This window comes from Cydia strobilella, chromosome 4, assembly GCF_947568885.1.
Source record: "Cydia strobilella chromosome 4, ilCydStro3.1, whole genome shotgun sequence".
Classification (NCBI taxonomy): Eukaryota; Metazoa; Arthropoda; class Insecta; order Lepidoptera; family Tortricidae; genus Cydia; species Cydia strobilella.
In genome coordinates this window covers 2566769-2584608 of record NC_086044.1, presented here as the reverse complement: position 1 = coordinate 2584608, position 17840 = coordinate 2566769, and the positions used below count along the sequence as shown (strand labels likewise).

The 17840-nt window shown below is 35.5% G+C and overlaps 1 protein-coding gene across 1 annotated transcript in view; it reads right to left on the bottom strand.

The window, feature by feature from the left end:
* Nucleotides 1-10705, bottom strand: part of LOC134740450 (uncharacterized) — a 39585-nt gene extending 28880 nt beyond the window's left edge. The window contains exon 1 of the mRNA XM_063672890.1: nucleotides 10377-10705. Coding sequence (XP_063528960.1) covers nucleotides 10377-10439 — 63 coding nt within the window. The 5' untranslated portion in view covers nucleotides 10440-10705. The remainder of the gene's footprint in view (nucleotides 1-10376) is intronic.
* Nucleotides 10706-17840: the final 7135 nt, after the last annotated feature.

Here is a 17840-nt window from a genome sequence, read left to right as displayed (position 1 = left end):
AGTCATCCTCAAGGGTTCCTAGTTGACTACGGAACCCCAAAAGGATATATATGGACCAGAGTCCTTAACTTTTATTGTATTGTCCACAGAAGTGAGCTTTTTCTAATATCTGTTTGACTTTACCGTCTTTACCTCTTGGCGGATTTCTATAGGTCTCTATGTGATAGTAAACATAACTAATGTCAGAGTTTTGAATGATCCACGGTTAGTTTCACTAGACTTATATTGACCGGGATATAGACCGTGATTACTTTTTATATTGTTTATGAGCTCCCGATATTTTATAACAGTACAAAAGGTAATCACGGTATATATCCCGGTCAATATAAGTCTAGTGATAACTAATTTCATTTCAATTTTCCACCAGGTTCCGTACTTTGTTTCCAAAGTCTGTCTACCTTCGACTTATATGTATTTATTGCATAGTCACAAAATAAGCAAGTTACTGATTGCCTCTAGAAAGAACTTTATAAAACTGTTTCACTGTCAATAAATTTCATTAATTCGCCTATAAAAAGTTCAGAAATTAGAAATCAGAAACATTTATTGTTCAAACTGTGTAGGTACAAGAAGTATAGCTAGGTACATTCTTTTATGGGTATCAACACTTTTACCCTTTTCGGGCATACAATTTATTTTATCTAACAACGACAACAATAACAATATTTAAGTAACAATATTAAAGCCTGACCAGTAATATATGATCATTGTCAAGAGGGTGCTGTTCATTCTCATGTATAGGGTGAGAGTTCAGTATAGTATGAAAAAATTTGTTCCAGTGAAATTCCGCAACATGGCGCGTGATCATATATTCCCTGTCAGGCTTTACTTAGTATGTTCTTTTCTTGGATTCTCCATGTCAAGTAGATATACAGCTACATGAAGATATTATGACACCTTTTTTGTGTTATAATTACAGTCGACCATTTTTTACATCACTTCAATTTATTAACATAACAAACAAGTGCTCCAGTTCCAGTCGAATAGTTATAGAAAAGTGACTGGACATTAGCGATATTAGCATAAAAGCGAATAGTGTTAAGTAGGTGCGCGATGTTTGATAATGCGGCAATTTAAAAAACCGGCCAAGTGCGAGTCGGACTAACGCACGAAGGGTTCCGTACCATTACGGAAAAAAACAGCAAAAAAATCACGTTTGTTGTATGGGAGCCCCACTTAAATATTTATATTATTCTGTTTTTAGTATTTGTTATTATAGCGGCAACGGAAATACATCATCTGTGAAAATTTCAACTGTCTTGCTATCACGGTTCATGAGATACAGCCTGGTGACAGACGGACAGACGTACAGCGGAGTCTTAGTAATAGGGTCCCGTCCGTTTTTACCCTTTAGGTACGGAACCCTAAAAACGAGAAATTATCTATGAAAAATATTCTTTTTTTTTTCTTGGCTTTTCTTTCCTAAAGTTGAGGCGTTGTTATAATTAAAAATATTCAGTCTGACTCCCTACATAGTAGTTACCTACATCACTTGCGTTGCGTGGTCCTGGATGAGATGTGGTCTGATTTAAACGGGATGTAAATTCCTTCTCAAATAACCATAAAGCTCTGGTTTCCTAGGATAGCGCGTTAGGATAGCTTTATTACGGACATAAAAATGGCGTCATATCGGCAATTGCGGACACTAGCGCCAGCTTATTGTTCGATTACAGAATTTTGGCCGATGTTGTAACACGGACATACCGATGGCATGACTATGATGACATGAATAACCACCACGATGTTTGTCAAATACGTAACTTTTATTTGTCCAAAACTGCATTGCCTTACTATGGATTCGTGGACACTTGACAAATAGAAATGCTGTCATAATTGTTAGTTAACTTTGAGTTGTTTATGTTAATCTGACGTTTTTGAGCTGTTTATATGGATCCAAAAATCCGCTTATTTGTTTTTATATCATTTGCAACGCACTAAGCATGATTCTAACGTCATATCACTCATCAAAGTCGCAGTGAGTTACATTGGCAGTTGTTACCTTTCGGCGCTACAGTTATAATCTCTCACGGCACTCAGCCTTCGGGCAGACGCGTCACCTCTCGACTTCCACTTTCACCCGCGCGCGCATCACCGTCCGTCTGCGCACGAGTCGACCGGCAGCTTTCCGTTTCGTTCCCGTGTCGCGGTCACATACACTTGTGATTTTACGGGTAAAACCTTGATATGAAACACGGATGATGGTCTCATCGGAAGATCAGCGCTGGAAGTCACATTACATCACAAGTCGCCAGCATCATGCTGAGGTGGCACTTTCTTCTTTTTATGTTTCTTTGCTTAGTATAATTTTCTATTTTGTGTTTGTGCTCACTAAAAAAATATGTAGAATGACGCTTACGCTTAAAGATAATTAACGCAAAACAAAAGTCATAATATCAAAGAACATTTCATGAGTGAAAAAGAGGCAAACAAATAAAAAAACGTGACCTCTTTTGAGTTTCATAACGGCCGCTAGTACCCGCTTGATATAACTTTACTGTTATAAGTGTTATAAGTTTTTGGCAACAATTTCATTTTTGGTACAAGCTTTTATCGCTGACTGTACTTTTCTTTCCACAGGCAACTAATACCATAGAGTAACTTATACTAGAGCGGTACTGTCATAGTAAATTTTGTAACCCCAGTAAATTCACTGCCATCTGCACTCATCACATCACACTTTAAAACTAAAAATAAATATTTTTAAAAATACGATAAAATGTATTTAGATATGGATAAATATTTTTTTTATTTGCATTAATTATTTTTATGATTTTGACCCATGTTCTTTCACTGATATGCGTTCAAAATGTTAAATAACAAACGAAACCGTCAACGCCATCTATACGACAGTTGGCCAAAGCTAGTAGCGCCCTCTGAACGAGAATCAAATTTTCTTGATTTTCGAGGCACGTTTTTTCCTTAGACTGTATCCATCTATTACGGAGTTATATCTATCTGCTAATACTCAGCGAGACAATCATTGCAAATGGCGTGCAGAGGTAGCCTGGTCCGACTATACTTGCTTTGGAAATAAGTAGATTGACGGGACACTTATTACAAAGCTTTACTTTCAAACCGTACCTATTGTGTTACTAAGTAAAATTCAGTATTACGGAAAACTGTTATTGTTTAGTTCTATTTTCTCTGCCATAAATTAAAACATTACCTTAAGGTACTTTCCTTTCTTCTTTTCACAACGTCAAAGAAATCGCACTAAGCTTCAAAAGTCCAACTTCAGAAAATCGTCACGTAAAACTGTGTTTATATTTAGCGGGTCCAATGAGCTTATGCTAAAACAACAAAATGGTTAAAGGCGGGATTCTACCATTGTGCGGCACAAGTACTTTTGTACTGAATATGTTTTGTGCTGAGAATGTAGAATGGTAAGAGTCGCAAATCTTTTGTTTACCTATCTTCCTACTCTGTTTCTTCATAGTGCCTTACTGTCAAGGGCCTGACACTCTTTGATAGAGTAAGATAGTCTTATTGCGATTCCTATATGAGGGAAGAGCAAATAGTGCCATGCTTTGTCCTTATCACCGACCGGGTGGCATCATAGGTAGGAGGCGATGGCGAAATACCGAAATTTATATGTGAAAGAGAAAAAATCCTATGCTGCCCATATTTTATATGAATTTTCTTTCTCTTACCCCCGGTTGCTCGGTGTGGCGCGTCTATAACTCCTTGTATATACTATGTCTATGCTTGCTGTTAATGAGCAACAATACACGTGTCTATCACGTGTCATTAAGCAATTATATGTAGGGTTGTGACGAAAGGAATTCTTTTTACGATTCTCGATTAAATCTGACAAGGGCATATAATCGATTATATTGGTGATGATTTATATTTTTAATTATACATACCTTCGCAATTGAACGCGACTTAATCGATTTGACACGATGGCGGAATCGATTCGGTTAATGAGTATGTTTTTATAACATAATAATATTATGTTTTTGGTGATTTGTGTCTATTATTATGATTTATTCTAAGCTACGAAGATTAGTACTTTTTGTCCTTTAGAATTATAATTCTTCAAGGATTATAATCTCGAATTTTTGTTATAAAGTAAAGAATACAAAATAAATATTGTCAAATATTGTACAGTATTTTTTTTGTAATTAATATTAGCATTTAATTAATGCTATAAAGTTATAGTTTAGTTATTGTTAGCTAGTAGCAGATCGTACTATTTGCTACCAGGGAGATTTAACGATTTTACAATTTCATATCCTTTTATTACAATCAGAATGCGTCTCCAGGCCTCTCCAAATGTCACCGATAATTACACCACACACTACACACTACACACTAGCATCGATTGAATTCGTTGCTCTAACTTGCTCCAACTTAGCCAGCAATGCCTAAAACCGCATGCATGTTTCAAGGTCTGTAGAAGCCTTCAGTGTGATAACTGGTGATAACCACAATAATATTGTAATAAGTAATACAGTAATCATTGTCAAAGGAATTACTTAGTAATTTGTACATTATCTGTGCGTAGGCAGAGCCAAGTCTATTTTTTGCGAAACCCGGATGGATTGATGCAATAAACAATTTGATGCCCTGCCGCAAAATGTGGTATTGCATTCTTCGTAACTTGATACTGTGCTATGCCACAAAATGTGGTACTTGTTGCATTCTTCGTAACTCAGCCTGTGGTTTCTTATGTAAGTGGGTGTTTCTTAAGGAATCTCAGGTCGTCCCCAAAGTTGAAAGAACACTTAGGTGAATTTTATGAACTTTATTGAAATTAGATACCTAGTGTGTAGGTAGATCAAATGTACAGTCGCCATCAGATATATCGGAGCGGCCGAGGCGCTCACAATATCTGAACACGCCTCTATTGTCAAGGCGTTAGAGTGCGTGTTCAGATATTGTGAACATGTTGTCCGCTCAGATATATCTGATGGCGACTGTACCATGTACAGTCACCATCAGATATATCGGAGCGGCCGAGGTGCTCAAAAATATCTGAACACGCACTCTAACGCCTTGACAATATAGGCGTGCTCAGATATTTGTGAGAACCACGGCCGCTCCGATATATCTAATGGCGACTGTACAACAAACAAACAATTGTGTACATTGTTTTAATGTACACAATTAGGTAATTTCGAGGTTTTGGTGCTAATTTGTTTTCGCTGATAGTATAGAACATGGGGTATCTATTTAATTTAATTCAACCTTTATCTTTATTTCGAAGTACCAGAACTTCATAGAGGTGTTAATTACTATTTAACTTAAATCTACGTTATAAACAACATAAAATTTAATTATCCTAAAATTTTAATTTTAGTTTAGTTTTTAATTATAGTTTTATTCGTGATGTATTAAACATATTAATAACGGGTCACTCACGTATTTTAAGTCGAAAAATGCTCGACATGTTTCACTCCGTACCGAGGAGCTCATCAGGAGCTTGCGTTGACGGTGACGGACCGTGATGTACGTTTTCAGTTTACTTTCTTACAATATATAGGTAATAATAGCTTGAGTAAAATTTTGAATTAAAAAATCCAAAATTAAATATCCCATGTCCTGAATTTCAGAAGACGGTATTTCAGCCCTTTTTTACAAGAGGCACGGGTTTTTTAATGATCAGTCATTACCCTATGTGATTCACATACAAAGAAAACCACGCATGCGGCATGCAGAAGTTAATTTTCTGCATGAACAACTAGATTGCTCTCCCAAACTATTTTATAATGAGCTGAAACCTTGTTAAGATGTCTTATATCTGATATGAATGATATGATACATCGAACATTCTGTCTGCATTATGAGAGACAATTTTCACATTAAACAAGATAGTTTTTAGGGTTCCGTACCCAAAGGGTAAAAACGGGACCCTAATACTAAGACTCCGCTGTCCGTCTGTCTGTCTGTTACTAGGCTGTATCATGTATTTCTGTTGCCGCTATAACAACAAATACTAAAAAGTACGAAACCCTCGGCGCGCGAGTCAGACTCGCACTTGGCTGGTTTTTTGCTTAAATTAACCCTTAAATGCATAGTGATGTATGTATGTACACAACAAAAAACATATAATTTTATGCATAATTAGGTAAAATCTATTTGGTCCTGTATATTATTTTGATCGTAAATTAATACACTTTCCGTCGTTTTATTGAAATTTGCGCAGTATTTAAGTTTAAAAAAATTACATTTCTTTTAACACGAAATGGCGGAAAATTGGGAAAATTTAATGATTTTTAATATGTAATTTAGGCGGTTTTTTCGGGGTTTGTAATTATTTATATTTAAAATCTTTATTATAGGTATATTACAAATAGTATAAATTTCTAATGGTAGTAAGATTTTTTATATCTTTTACCAATAATTGTATAAATTTACATAAATTATTATTTACCCTATGTAAATTCTAATACTGGTTAAGCAGTGAAAATCGATGTTTTAATTTATATTTATATTTTTCCTAGAATCAGTAAACAATTATGTAAGACATATATTAATTTCAGGCAAAAAGAAAAAATCATGCATTTAAGGGTTAAACTCTAAATCTCCATGTATTTTGACGTATTCAGTTTGAATTGAAAACGGTTGCAATTTTTAGCTATGACATTTATATATATATATATATATATATATATATATATATAACATGGGTGCAAAGGTCACGCTCTTCATAATGGAAATTATTTGGAAACTTCAGCTGAAAAACGATGACATTAAATTTTAGACTTTTTAGGGTTCCGTACCCAAAGGATAAAAACGGGATCTTATTACTAAGACTCCGCTGTCCGTCCATCTGTCTGTCTGTCTACTCTGTCTGTCTGTCTGTCCGTCTGTCACCAGGCTGTATCTCATGAACTGTGATAGCTAGACAGTTGAAATTTTCACAGATGATGTATTTCTGTTGCCGCTAACAACAAATACTAGAAACAGAATAAAATAAATATTGAACTGGGGCTCCCATACAACAAACGTCATCTATTTGCAGTTTTTTGCGTAATGGTAGGGAACCGTTCCTGCGCGAGTCCGACTCGCACTTGGCCGGTTTATTTACAATTAAAGTGGCACTGATAATTTTTGAATTTAACAAAAAATGAGAAAGTGACAAAACTAGGTACCTATAAGTAGGTAATACGTGTTATTGTTTTTAACCTGGACCAAGTATACCTAGCTTATCAAAAGGCATTTAGCTTATCGGTAAAGGTATTTGGTGGTCGGTTTGGTTTGGTTGGTCGGATATAAATATGTATTAAATCCCTCGTTTCTGTTATGATTTAGCTCTTGAATTGTGAAAATAATTACTCATTAATCTCATTATTCGTCAGGCAAATCAAGTAAGGATAATAACTTGCTACAAAGTTCAGAAAGAAAGTCAGCACCCGCACATTTCCCATATAGTTTTGAACACGGAGAGAAACAAAACAATTGAAGGCCGTTAAGCGGGCGTCGTTATCAAAACGTTTCACTCTCTACACATTGTGCAAATATGCGTTGTGTTGTTGAAGTTCAAGGCGTTAACGTCTCTACTCTGCTTAAGATTTTAACGCGTTTTAATGTTGCGTACAGTACCATTGAGAATTTGTTTGAAAGAGATGTTTTTAATTTCTATGGTATAGTGAGTTACATATTATAATGGCGTTGCTTATTCATAACTATGTTACAAGCCTTAATTAGCTATCGTTTGTCTGAATCTGTCATTTTAATTTACATATTTGTAAGAAAGGGATTAAACATAAATTAACTAACAGAACCTTGTTTTTATGAAAAAGTTTTATGAATAAGAGGTAAATTACTCATTTATTTCAGCACTTACTATATAGTACCTTTGCTTATAAACTTCTATGCAGGGGGGGGGCTCTTTTCTCAGCAGCTGACTATACATACCTACCTAACAAAATACCTAATAGATACAAAGCTAACTTTTTTCATATCGTATAGACTCTCTCTTATAGTTCGTCTTTGAAATCCGTAGAAACTTATTTCAGTTTTACAAACAAAATGTTACCGAAACAAATAAGTAAGTACATTTTATACAATACGCAAACATTTATGCCAGTTTTGAACATAAAAAACCTAACTATAACATAAACTAAAAACTGTAATAGATGTCATATATTAAAGAAAAAGTGACGAAGCCCTCCAGTGGTGAAGGCCGGATTCGAACCGGCGTCTTTAGCTATCGCGGTTAACGTCATGAACCCCTAGGCCACCCCGCCACGGCGGTGCCCGTCCGAATTTTTCGACTATATGCCATCTTAGTAAGACTAGGCGTCTTTAGGTTTTAGGTCTTTAGGTTTGAAGCGTCGTTGTTTATAACATAAACTGGTAAACTGGTCGTTTGGTGAAACTACGACATATAATATTAAACAAACACAACATAACATTGCGTAATACGCCATTATGTCCGTTATTACACAAATATCACACAAAAATAAACTTTTACGTCTTTTTAAGTCACGATCCTATGATTATGTAAATGCGTTTAGCCGTTTTTTAATCACCTAGTGTGCAAATTATCTCGGTAAACTGCAGTTTTGGAAAGTGCCACACGATAAGATATGGGGACTTTCTTTTATCGTAGAATCAGTAGTAAATGGTAGTAGTTATACGATTACGTGACATGAACTTTCGCTTTTATATCGTGAACCTGGTAAAAAACTGAGAACTTTATGTTATGAGGTAATTAAAACTTATTTTTATGCTTGAGAATAAATTAACATTAGGTGTTTCTTTCATATAAAGGTCAAAGGTTAAAATTTACTACCTACAAATTTAATGTTAAGAAAATCGTTTATTTTAAAATATGTCTCAAAATGGTTAATAGTTTTTAGGGTTCCGTACCCAAAGGGTAAAAACGGGACCCTAGTACTAAGACTCCGCTGTCCGTCTGTCCGTCTGTCTGTCACCAGGCTGTATCTCATGAACCGTGATAGCTAGACAGTTGAAATTTTCACAGATGATGTATTTCTGTTGCCGCTACAACAACAAATACTAAAAAGTACGGAACCCACGGTGGGCGAGTCCGACTTTTCTAAGTACTTTCGGTTTTTTTAAGTATAGGTAAATTTTGACGCTCTCCTACTAGATTTTAATTTTATAATCAGTAAAATTTCTACACCTACGTGTAGAACGTCCCCGTCCTACCGTAGGGTAGGACGGGGACGTTTGAAACACTTTAACTTTAACCGCCTGTAACTATTTTATTTTTACAGTTAGAAGGGTAAGGGCCTGATGGCCTGTATTATTAAAGGTTATTTATTTAGTTTTTAAATAAAATATGTTTGAAAAGCCTATCGCCCATGGTTACGTAATATAGGGAATCTAGAAGAGTGGTTTAATTGACCCCATAAAAGTGTGTTAATTGAAACACTATGTAGGGGAGTTTGAAACACCTTAATATATTCGGCAAAATGAAAGATAATTTGTTATTTATAATCTTTTTTTAAATAACTATCACGGTATTCATATTCAATGAGATCAACTAAAGTTCGCAAAGAAATTCCAGGCATTTCACAATCTGCGTTTGAAGATCTTGATCAAATAAAGGAATGCAAAAAAATATATTGTAAGACATCTAGACTTCTTTGTTGTGATTATCTTATACATGTGTTTTAATGCAACAACAAGATAACGAATTTTAGGGTTGGCCTAAAGCAAAGGGGGTGCAAAAAAAAGACTTAGTTTTTTTTTAGTAGGTACAATAACTTGTCTGTTCTGGCGCTCGCCGGCCGCTGCCGCGGCACGCTCGCTTCGCTCGCTCGGCTTCGCGCTCTGTTTGATCGCGATCATCGCGGTCAACCTAACACACTCCTCCTCGCTTCGCTCGTCGTCGCACCTATCTTGTCTCTGTTACTTAAATTTACTGTTCCAAATGATTGATTTTAATTTGTCAAGTAGTGGTTTCAACTTGCGGGACAAATATCTCGGCCATTTTTTATTTCAACCTAACACACTCCTCCTCGCTTCGCTCGTCGTCGCACCTATCTTGTCTCTGTTACTTAAATTTACTGTTCCAAATGATTGATTTTAATTTGTCAAGTAGTGGTTTCAACTTGCGGGACAAATATCTCGGCCATTTTTTATTTTAGAGAAAAGTTTTTCCTACAAAACATGCTTATTTTAGCGTATTCTCTACGATAACACAATAAAAATAGGTGTCATAATAACATCACTCCGATGAAAAAGTGTTGGCACCCCCTTTGCTTTAGTCCAACCAGAAACACTACTATATAAATTATAAACTGAAATAAATGTCATATACTAAGAAAAAATTACTAAAGCCTCCAGTGCCAGTTCCAGCCTGGGGCACTGGAGGCTTTGGACATTTTTTCTTAGTATATGACATTTATTTCAGTTTACAATCCTAAATTATTATTTAAAAAAATCACAATACTGACCCTAGGTCCGGTGATGGCGCAAACTGTATGCGCCAGCAACAAAAACAACCATAAGCCTCTCATGGTGCACTACCAGTCATCACACAACACAGTCCACTAATCCAACAATGCACTTAATCACCAAAAATTAACAGTCTCCTTAAACGATTCCAATAAAAAAATCAAAACGTCACTAAAAACTGGCGGGAAAATTCATAGACTTGATTTTTTTTTACGCGCGTGGCATCGGCTGCGCGCGGCGACGGTCGAACGGGCTGTATCGTGAGAAGAGAGTGCGTCTTCGTTTTACCACCCCTACTCTTCTGTCCCCTACTCGTTTCGAAAGGATTCTTCAGACGAGAATATACATTCATCCGTAATTGTGGATGTTAATAGAATGTTGCATAAAAACCTGTTTAGGAATTTTCCGTTTTTGGGTCAGTTGCGGAAGAAATGATGCGGTGAGATGGGGTCACCGAAACGATAATAATAATATACTAATCATCTTCTGTAATCATTAGCAATTCGTTATTAAAATGGCAGGGTGAATAATAAATTAATAAAATATCTGCAATAACTCTTTACACACCTCGAAAATAAAACATAAAAAATATACATAACACATACAGTAAAGAACAGAAATTTATAGTTAGGAAATCCGTTATTTAGGGAAGTTTAGGAAAGCCGACGAATAAACATAAGTATTAGTTTACGAGTATCACTTTGTCCAACTTTGACTAAGGGCTAAGGGTAAGGCTAAGGCTTAAGATACAAGATACACTTGTAAGTTTTATTATTATTTTATTTTATTTTATTTATTTAGGGCATCAACAGCAATACAAAAATTAATACAAATCATAGTGAACAGAAAACATAGCCAATAACAGATGTCCACAAAAGTACAATTAACATGCAATAACTAAGTGGAAACACAAAAAAAAGAAGGGAGTAAAAAAGCATTCTATACAAACTAGATATGGCTTGCATAACACTACTTACTTCCGTAAGTAGGAACAAAGCTATTTATTAGGATTCATTTCTCATTCTGTAGTATAGCTGTGTCCTTGTCCCTACTTATACGTACCTAAGTAAAACTTACAAATGTATCTTAGGCCTAAGAAGGTATATTATCAATTCAAGCGTTTTTAAATGAAACGGGGCCATTAAGAAACGGAATATTAAAAGATGACAGTCGCAATTATTTTGTGTCTTATCATCTTTCTACTCTTAGACCATATAAGACAAAACTTTTTGTGTTCAAAGATTTCAAAAGTAAAGATAGGCCATAATTATAATGCCGAGCGAACATGCACACCAATGGCGCACCAACGAAAACCGCCGGAAAGGTAGGTACTGTTGGATGTAAAACACCCTATCACCTGTAATAAATGTATTTATTTATTACTAAAATTAATTGACAACATTAGGTACACAAAAGCCAAGGCACTGTGAAACTACAAAATAAGAGAAAATACAAGGAAACAAAAAAAAAGCTACAAATAAAAACCAAAGACAAGTTAAACAACAAAAACACGAAAAACACACAAAAAAAAAACATTCGATTTGGGCGACGACATAACAGCGTGGCTCCGTTGCGTCGTTTGACCCCTACCTGGCTGATAACTCATCGTCATCATCTTCCTCGCGTTGTCCCGGCATTTTTGCCACGGCTCATGGGAGCCTGGCTGATAACTATTATGATGAAATAAAAATGATTATGAACGAACATGTGCACAAAAAGCGATTTGCGCACCAACGAACTAGTACCCGTAAGGCCCGTCTTATTTATAAGTCAATGCTTGTGTTTTAATAGCAGAACACTTATGGTCAGAATATAACCCCAAAAAGCTGTCTTCAAGCGAACCTGTTGTTTTGATGACAAAACAACAGGTTTTAGTTAAAAAGAAAAGGGGGAAGAGATTGTATGAAATTTTTAAAAAAGAAAGGGGAAGATGTAATATCAGTGGTAATAGTATACGAAACAAATGTATCAGTATAGAACGTTTCCGAACGCATCTTTTAAAAATTGATATGTAATGTAAAATGGGTGACCCCGCCCTCTTTGCCTAGAAGCTGCCGCAACGCTAAGAACCATATATGTAAGAAAACCTAATTATTTAATAAAAACAAGTGTTAATACAAACCGGTGTTTACTTAAAGCTTACACTACTACAATGTAATGTATTAGTTCAACTACACTAGAGTATAAAGATTCAGGATTCGTAGTTTAATTAACACTATAAAAACACTAAAATATTAAGACAACATATCGTGCCTAGAAGCAGTACGCTTCATGTAAAATAGCCATCGTTTACAACACCCTCGCATCTTGCGCTAATCTGAAACCAGATAAATGGAAACAATATCGCATCAGCACTAGACAATAACCAGAGACAAATAGAGCCGTCATAGAGTTAAGTGGCCAGTGATATTCGCAGCAGTAAGCGAGCACAAGTCGCGGGCCAACCAGTGTAGATATACAAGACCGCGGGCCAGGAACAGATTTCCATGACCAATCGCCTCCCGGGCGATAACTTGTATAGTGGTTAATGGCTATGTATGATGAACCCTCGTGAACGTCAGCTGCCGCTCCGTTGGTGGGTTAAGGAATAATTAAAACATTGTAACCCCAAACAATATTAAAACTTTTGTTCAGAAACTAAAAAATTATGAAGTCTTTTTCATACAATAAAACTATGAAAACGGATTATATCGCGTATATTGAATTTATAATACATCCCGACGTTTCGAACTCTTTACAGCGTTCGTGGTGAACGGGTCTTTTTCATACAAATCAAACACGTTGCTTGTTACATTGCGTCTTAGAATGATATTTAAAGTGTACTAAAAATTTAAACACAACTTATTTTTAAATGGCGCTAAACAAATCTTAGTTGTATTTTGACATCCCTTTTTAACTGGTCGATTAACTAAGAAATGTATTTACAAAAAAACCGTTTAAGAAGATATATACAGTGGTACTACGAAACGAAATTAATAACTAGCTTAAATCTAAAACAGGCATTGTACCAAGGATGCCGGCGGCATTTCCTCGCTGTATCGCAATGCTGATACGTCGTGCGAGGAAGCCGCCATCTCTTCGGTCACCAGTTACGTCAACCAGACGCTTCGCGATTTCAAATAACTGGTCGATTAGATAAAAATATTGTCATGCCTATATATTGGGTCCAAGTGTGCAGAACGATGGGAATAAGTTGTCGGTTTAACGACGCACATGATAGGCTTGCAAAATTGCGCTTAAATGGTATAAAACGGGTATTGCACTCCAATTAGGACCTGTGAGACATGGTATTCTTTTCTGCATGGCACAATGGTAGGTGGCCTATTCTCATGCCTGCGACATGTAGATACCTAGTGAGATTATCCCACTGCGTCTGTGTAGGTACAAATTATCTCTATCACGCAAAGACGGCTTAACGAATTGAAATTAGGCAAACAGATAGTTTTCAATTTAAAAAAAAGTATGTTAGGATTTTTATTTATAAATTCATTACCAAAATAGATGCAATGGGGTAGCTATATTTTGTACAAGAAAGCGAAAAAAGAGTGGGGCACAGTTTAACCCCTTAATTGACGTCGATTAAACATGTTAATACATAGATTATAAGATTCTTAAGTAACTAATACGTGTAGATTCTCTGAATTTGTATTTGTCACACGATTGTGACATGATTTTGAGACAACTGCAAGCGCGAGCGATCGTATCATGTCAATATCAAAACCATAACAGGATTTAAAATTAGGTACCTACAAGGAACGTCAGATATTTGGTCTCAACAACTCTTTAGAAAAATATCGAACGTTCCAGAATCAGCGCCCCATTGTGTTCATGCTACATTACATTTCAAAACTCTATCGCGTTGATTAACGATTTTACCATAAGATTCGCTTACAAAAGGGTTTGTTCGTTTGCTGCAATTACAATTACAGTTTTGTGCAATTCTTTACACTTCACTCGACTGACACGGTTGGTATTGATGCCGTAATGCTAAAAACCCCTGTAAACTAACTATGCCCACACACAAGCACATCATTATAGTTATAATTTGCTCCATGATACCAAATTTTTGTATCATAATAGCTGCAGTTTCAAATCTTTCAAAGTTGCAAATAGCCATGCAATATTTAATTACATTGTTAGTTACCCACCTACATAATTATATATTTGTGTGTATTATTAATACATTACGATACAAGTGCGAAAATTAGGAAACCCCCTTCGGTCGTGTTTTAATTTATCGCCACTCGTTGCGAATTACCTATTCGCACATGTATCGTACAACGTTTTACAGTACAATATGGCCCTTTGAATTTTTGACATAGTTGCGTAATATGCTAATTATCGCACTAGTGCGGTAAAGTAGCTCCATATGTACTGTAAAATATATAACGAATGCTCAAGTATTTTGGTAATTAATTATAGTATCATTTGACTGTGATATTTATGTCATTTCTCTTAATTCTTTGCTAATTGGGATATAGTTATTGACTATGATGCTGGTTACAGGGTTCGAATCCCAGTGAGGCCAACTATTTGTGTGATGTGCACGGACGGATATTCCTGAAATACGTACGTTTTCTAAGTATACAGAGTGATCAATCCAAATGGGTCAGTAGGGAGAAGTCAGAAACTATGAGAGATAGCGAAATCTGTTCTTAGGGAATCTAGATGGCAGTCGCTTTCGTAAAAACTAGTGCCCACGTCAATTCTTGGGATTGGTTGCCAAGTGGACCCCAGGCTTCCATGAGCCGAGGCAAAATGCCGGGACAACGCGAGGAAAATGATGATTGCATAAAAAAAATTCTAATTTTTTATTCAAATTTCAGGATCAATTATACAAACAAATACTACACGCGATTACATAAAGAATATTGACCAGGTTCGATTCCCGATTATGTATGAGAGTTAAAAAAAAGGTTGAATGTCATTATTATTAAATCTAAAATCGACGCCATGGTTCCTAAGAACAGATTTCGCTATCTCTCATAGTTTCTGACTTCTCCATATTGGACTGATCACCCTGTATAATTGTGCCATATTTTTGTAAAAAAAGAGTGTCGTACGTGTGAAAAATAGGTATGACAATTTAAAACAAACCTGTTTGTCAACAAATCAAAGTAGCGGAACTTTATTTATAGGCATTCGATTCGAACGATTTCAATGCGTACATTTATTCCCCCGTTACACCATAAAGACTCTTATTTCAAGGATATTAAGAACTAAAAAACAGTACCTAAGTTATTACTTTAATTGTGAAATGCAATTGAAGCGTTTGAAATTAAATGATGAATTATAATGGCGTTAAATTACTCTGAAATTTCAATATCAGTGTTCGGTATGATTGCGTTTCGGTAAAGCGCGAAATCCTGCTGAGGTACTTATTGCCGAAATCCTATATTTATAAATTGCAAAAAATTTATGTAGAAAATGTTTATGGTTGGTATCCCAGCTGTCGAATATCTTGGTCCAATGTACATTGCGTCTCACTCTCTCACTAAGCAAAATGTGAGACGCAAATATACATTGGACTAATACATTTAACAAGTGGAATACCACAGTAAGCTAGGAACTTCAATTAAGTAGTCTTATTTAAATCGGTTTCAAATTTCAATCTGTTACGATACCGATCTCTCAGTGTCAAAAGTGCCGTTTATTCAACCAAAAAACGCTTGACACTGACATTGGTTTCTTTCCGCTGTGACTTCTTACAAGCATAGTTCGAATCGGGCCATTAGTCTAAATAAGTTACATGCATTTGTATTCGCATGTTTTTTCTTTTTCACAATTTTCCCTTAAACGGCTGCTAAAAGTGCTAGATTTTGATAGATCTATAAATCATTAATAACTGTGGAGATTTGAGAAAATAAAGAATATCATAGATAAATTTGCAGTCGCGCAACTGACTACATGGTATGATGGTAAAAGCCTGACCTACTGGATATGATCATAAGGACCTATGTGATCATTGTCAAGGGGGCGCTGTTTATTCTCATGTATGTCAGTATAGTATGAAAAAATTAGTTCCAATGAAATTCCGCAACATGGCGCGTGATCATATATTCATATAAGAAATAAAAAGAAGCGCGAATAACACGCGAAAAATTAATTCGCAAAATCCGTTTTGTAACCGTTAAAGATTCGCAATTGTTAGTCGATCAGGGAAACAGGTAGCTTGTTATTGCAAATCATATCACGTAATACAATTTATACCGATTGTGCTTGAAAAAATGTCATCATCGTCTGTCACCTGTCAGTAGAAAATACAGTGTGGAAAAAACTAATGGGCCATGGAGGGAAAGTGTCTTAACACCTTAAGCTAGCTTATTTTACTTAAAGGAAACATTCTTTTATTTTTAAAAATAAACAAAATTTGCATTCACAGATATATTTTTTTAATTCGCTTGTATCGCCTGGGAATTGAACCGACAAAATCTGATATTTTATTCCTCTAGTCGATACAGTACATGTTAATGCTAAACTGTCTCCAAGAAACATTTTACACTCGTCTGTCGTACAAAATACTATAGAGTTTTGAATGATTCACGGTTAGTTTCACTAGACTTATATTGACCGGGATATAGACCGTGATTACCTACGATCACGTGCGATCACGGTCTATATCCCGGTCAATATAAGTCTAGCGAAATACTATATTTAGTATTTTTTAAATTTTTAGTCTGTTCGATTCCCGGGCGAGAGAAGAAATAAATAAAAAATCTTTGATGCAGTTTAGTCTCTTTAAAAAAATAAAAGAATGTTCCCTTTAAGTAAAATGAGCTAACTTAAGGTTTTAAGGTACTTTCCCTCCAGGGCCCATTAATTTTTTCCACACTGTATATTATTATTTTACTTTTTTTAATATTGTACACTTACTATTTTATTTACCGAAAGCGTACTTTTTGCTGAAACCGAAACCGATACCGAAGGTCGGCTGAAACTGAACCTGCACCTCACCTGCACCAAACCGAAAACGAAACTTATAATTCATTGCGGCTAAATATTTCGCATTTTTTTTTGTCCGAAACCGAACATTGACATTTATGCCTAAACCTACCGAAACCCAAACTTTAGACTTGCACAAAATTTTGTTTAAATTAAAATTTGAACATAAAAAAATACCCAGCTGATCTGATGATGGAGACAGGTGGCAATGGGAACTCTGTGATAAAACAACGCAACCTTGTGTTTGGGGTTTTTTAAATTGTCTCGATGAAATAAAAAATAAATAAAAATAAATGTGGAAATAAAAGTTCAGTCAGCGATAAAAGCTTGTACCAAAAATGTAATTTTTGCAAAAACTTATTTTCCGTTTGCATCATAGAGAAACACGTACGAGGTCCGATAGGCAACGTAATCCCAAATATTGATTCAGATACAAAGGTACAAATTTATAAAATAAAAAAATCGCCTGACCCTGACTCCGACTTGGATGGCAAGATACTTATAAAAACGTAAAATCTAAA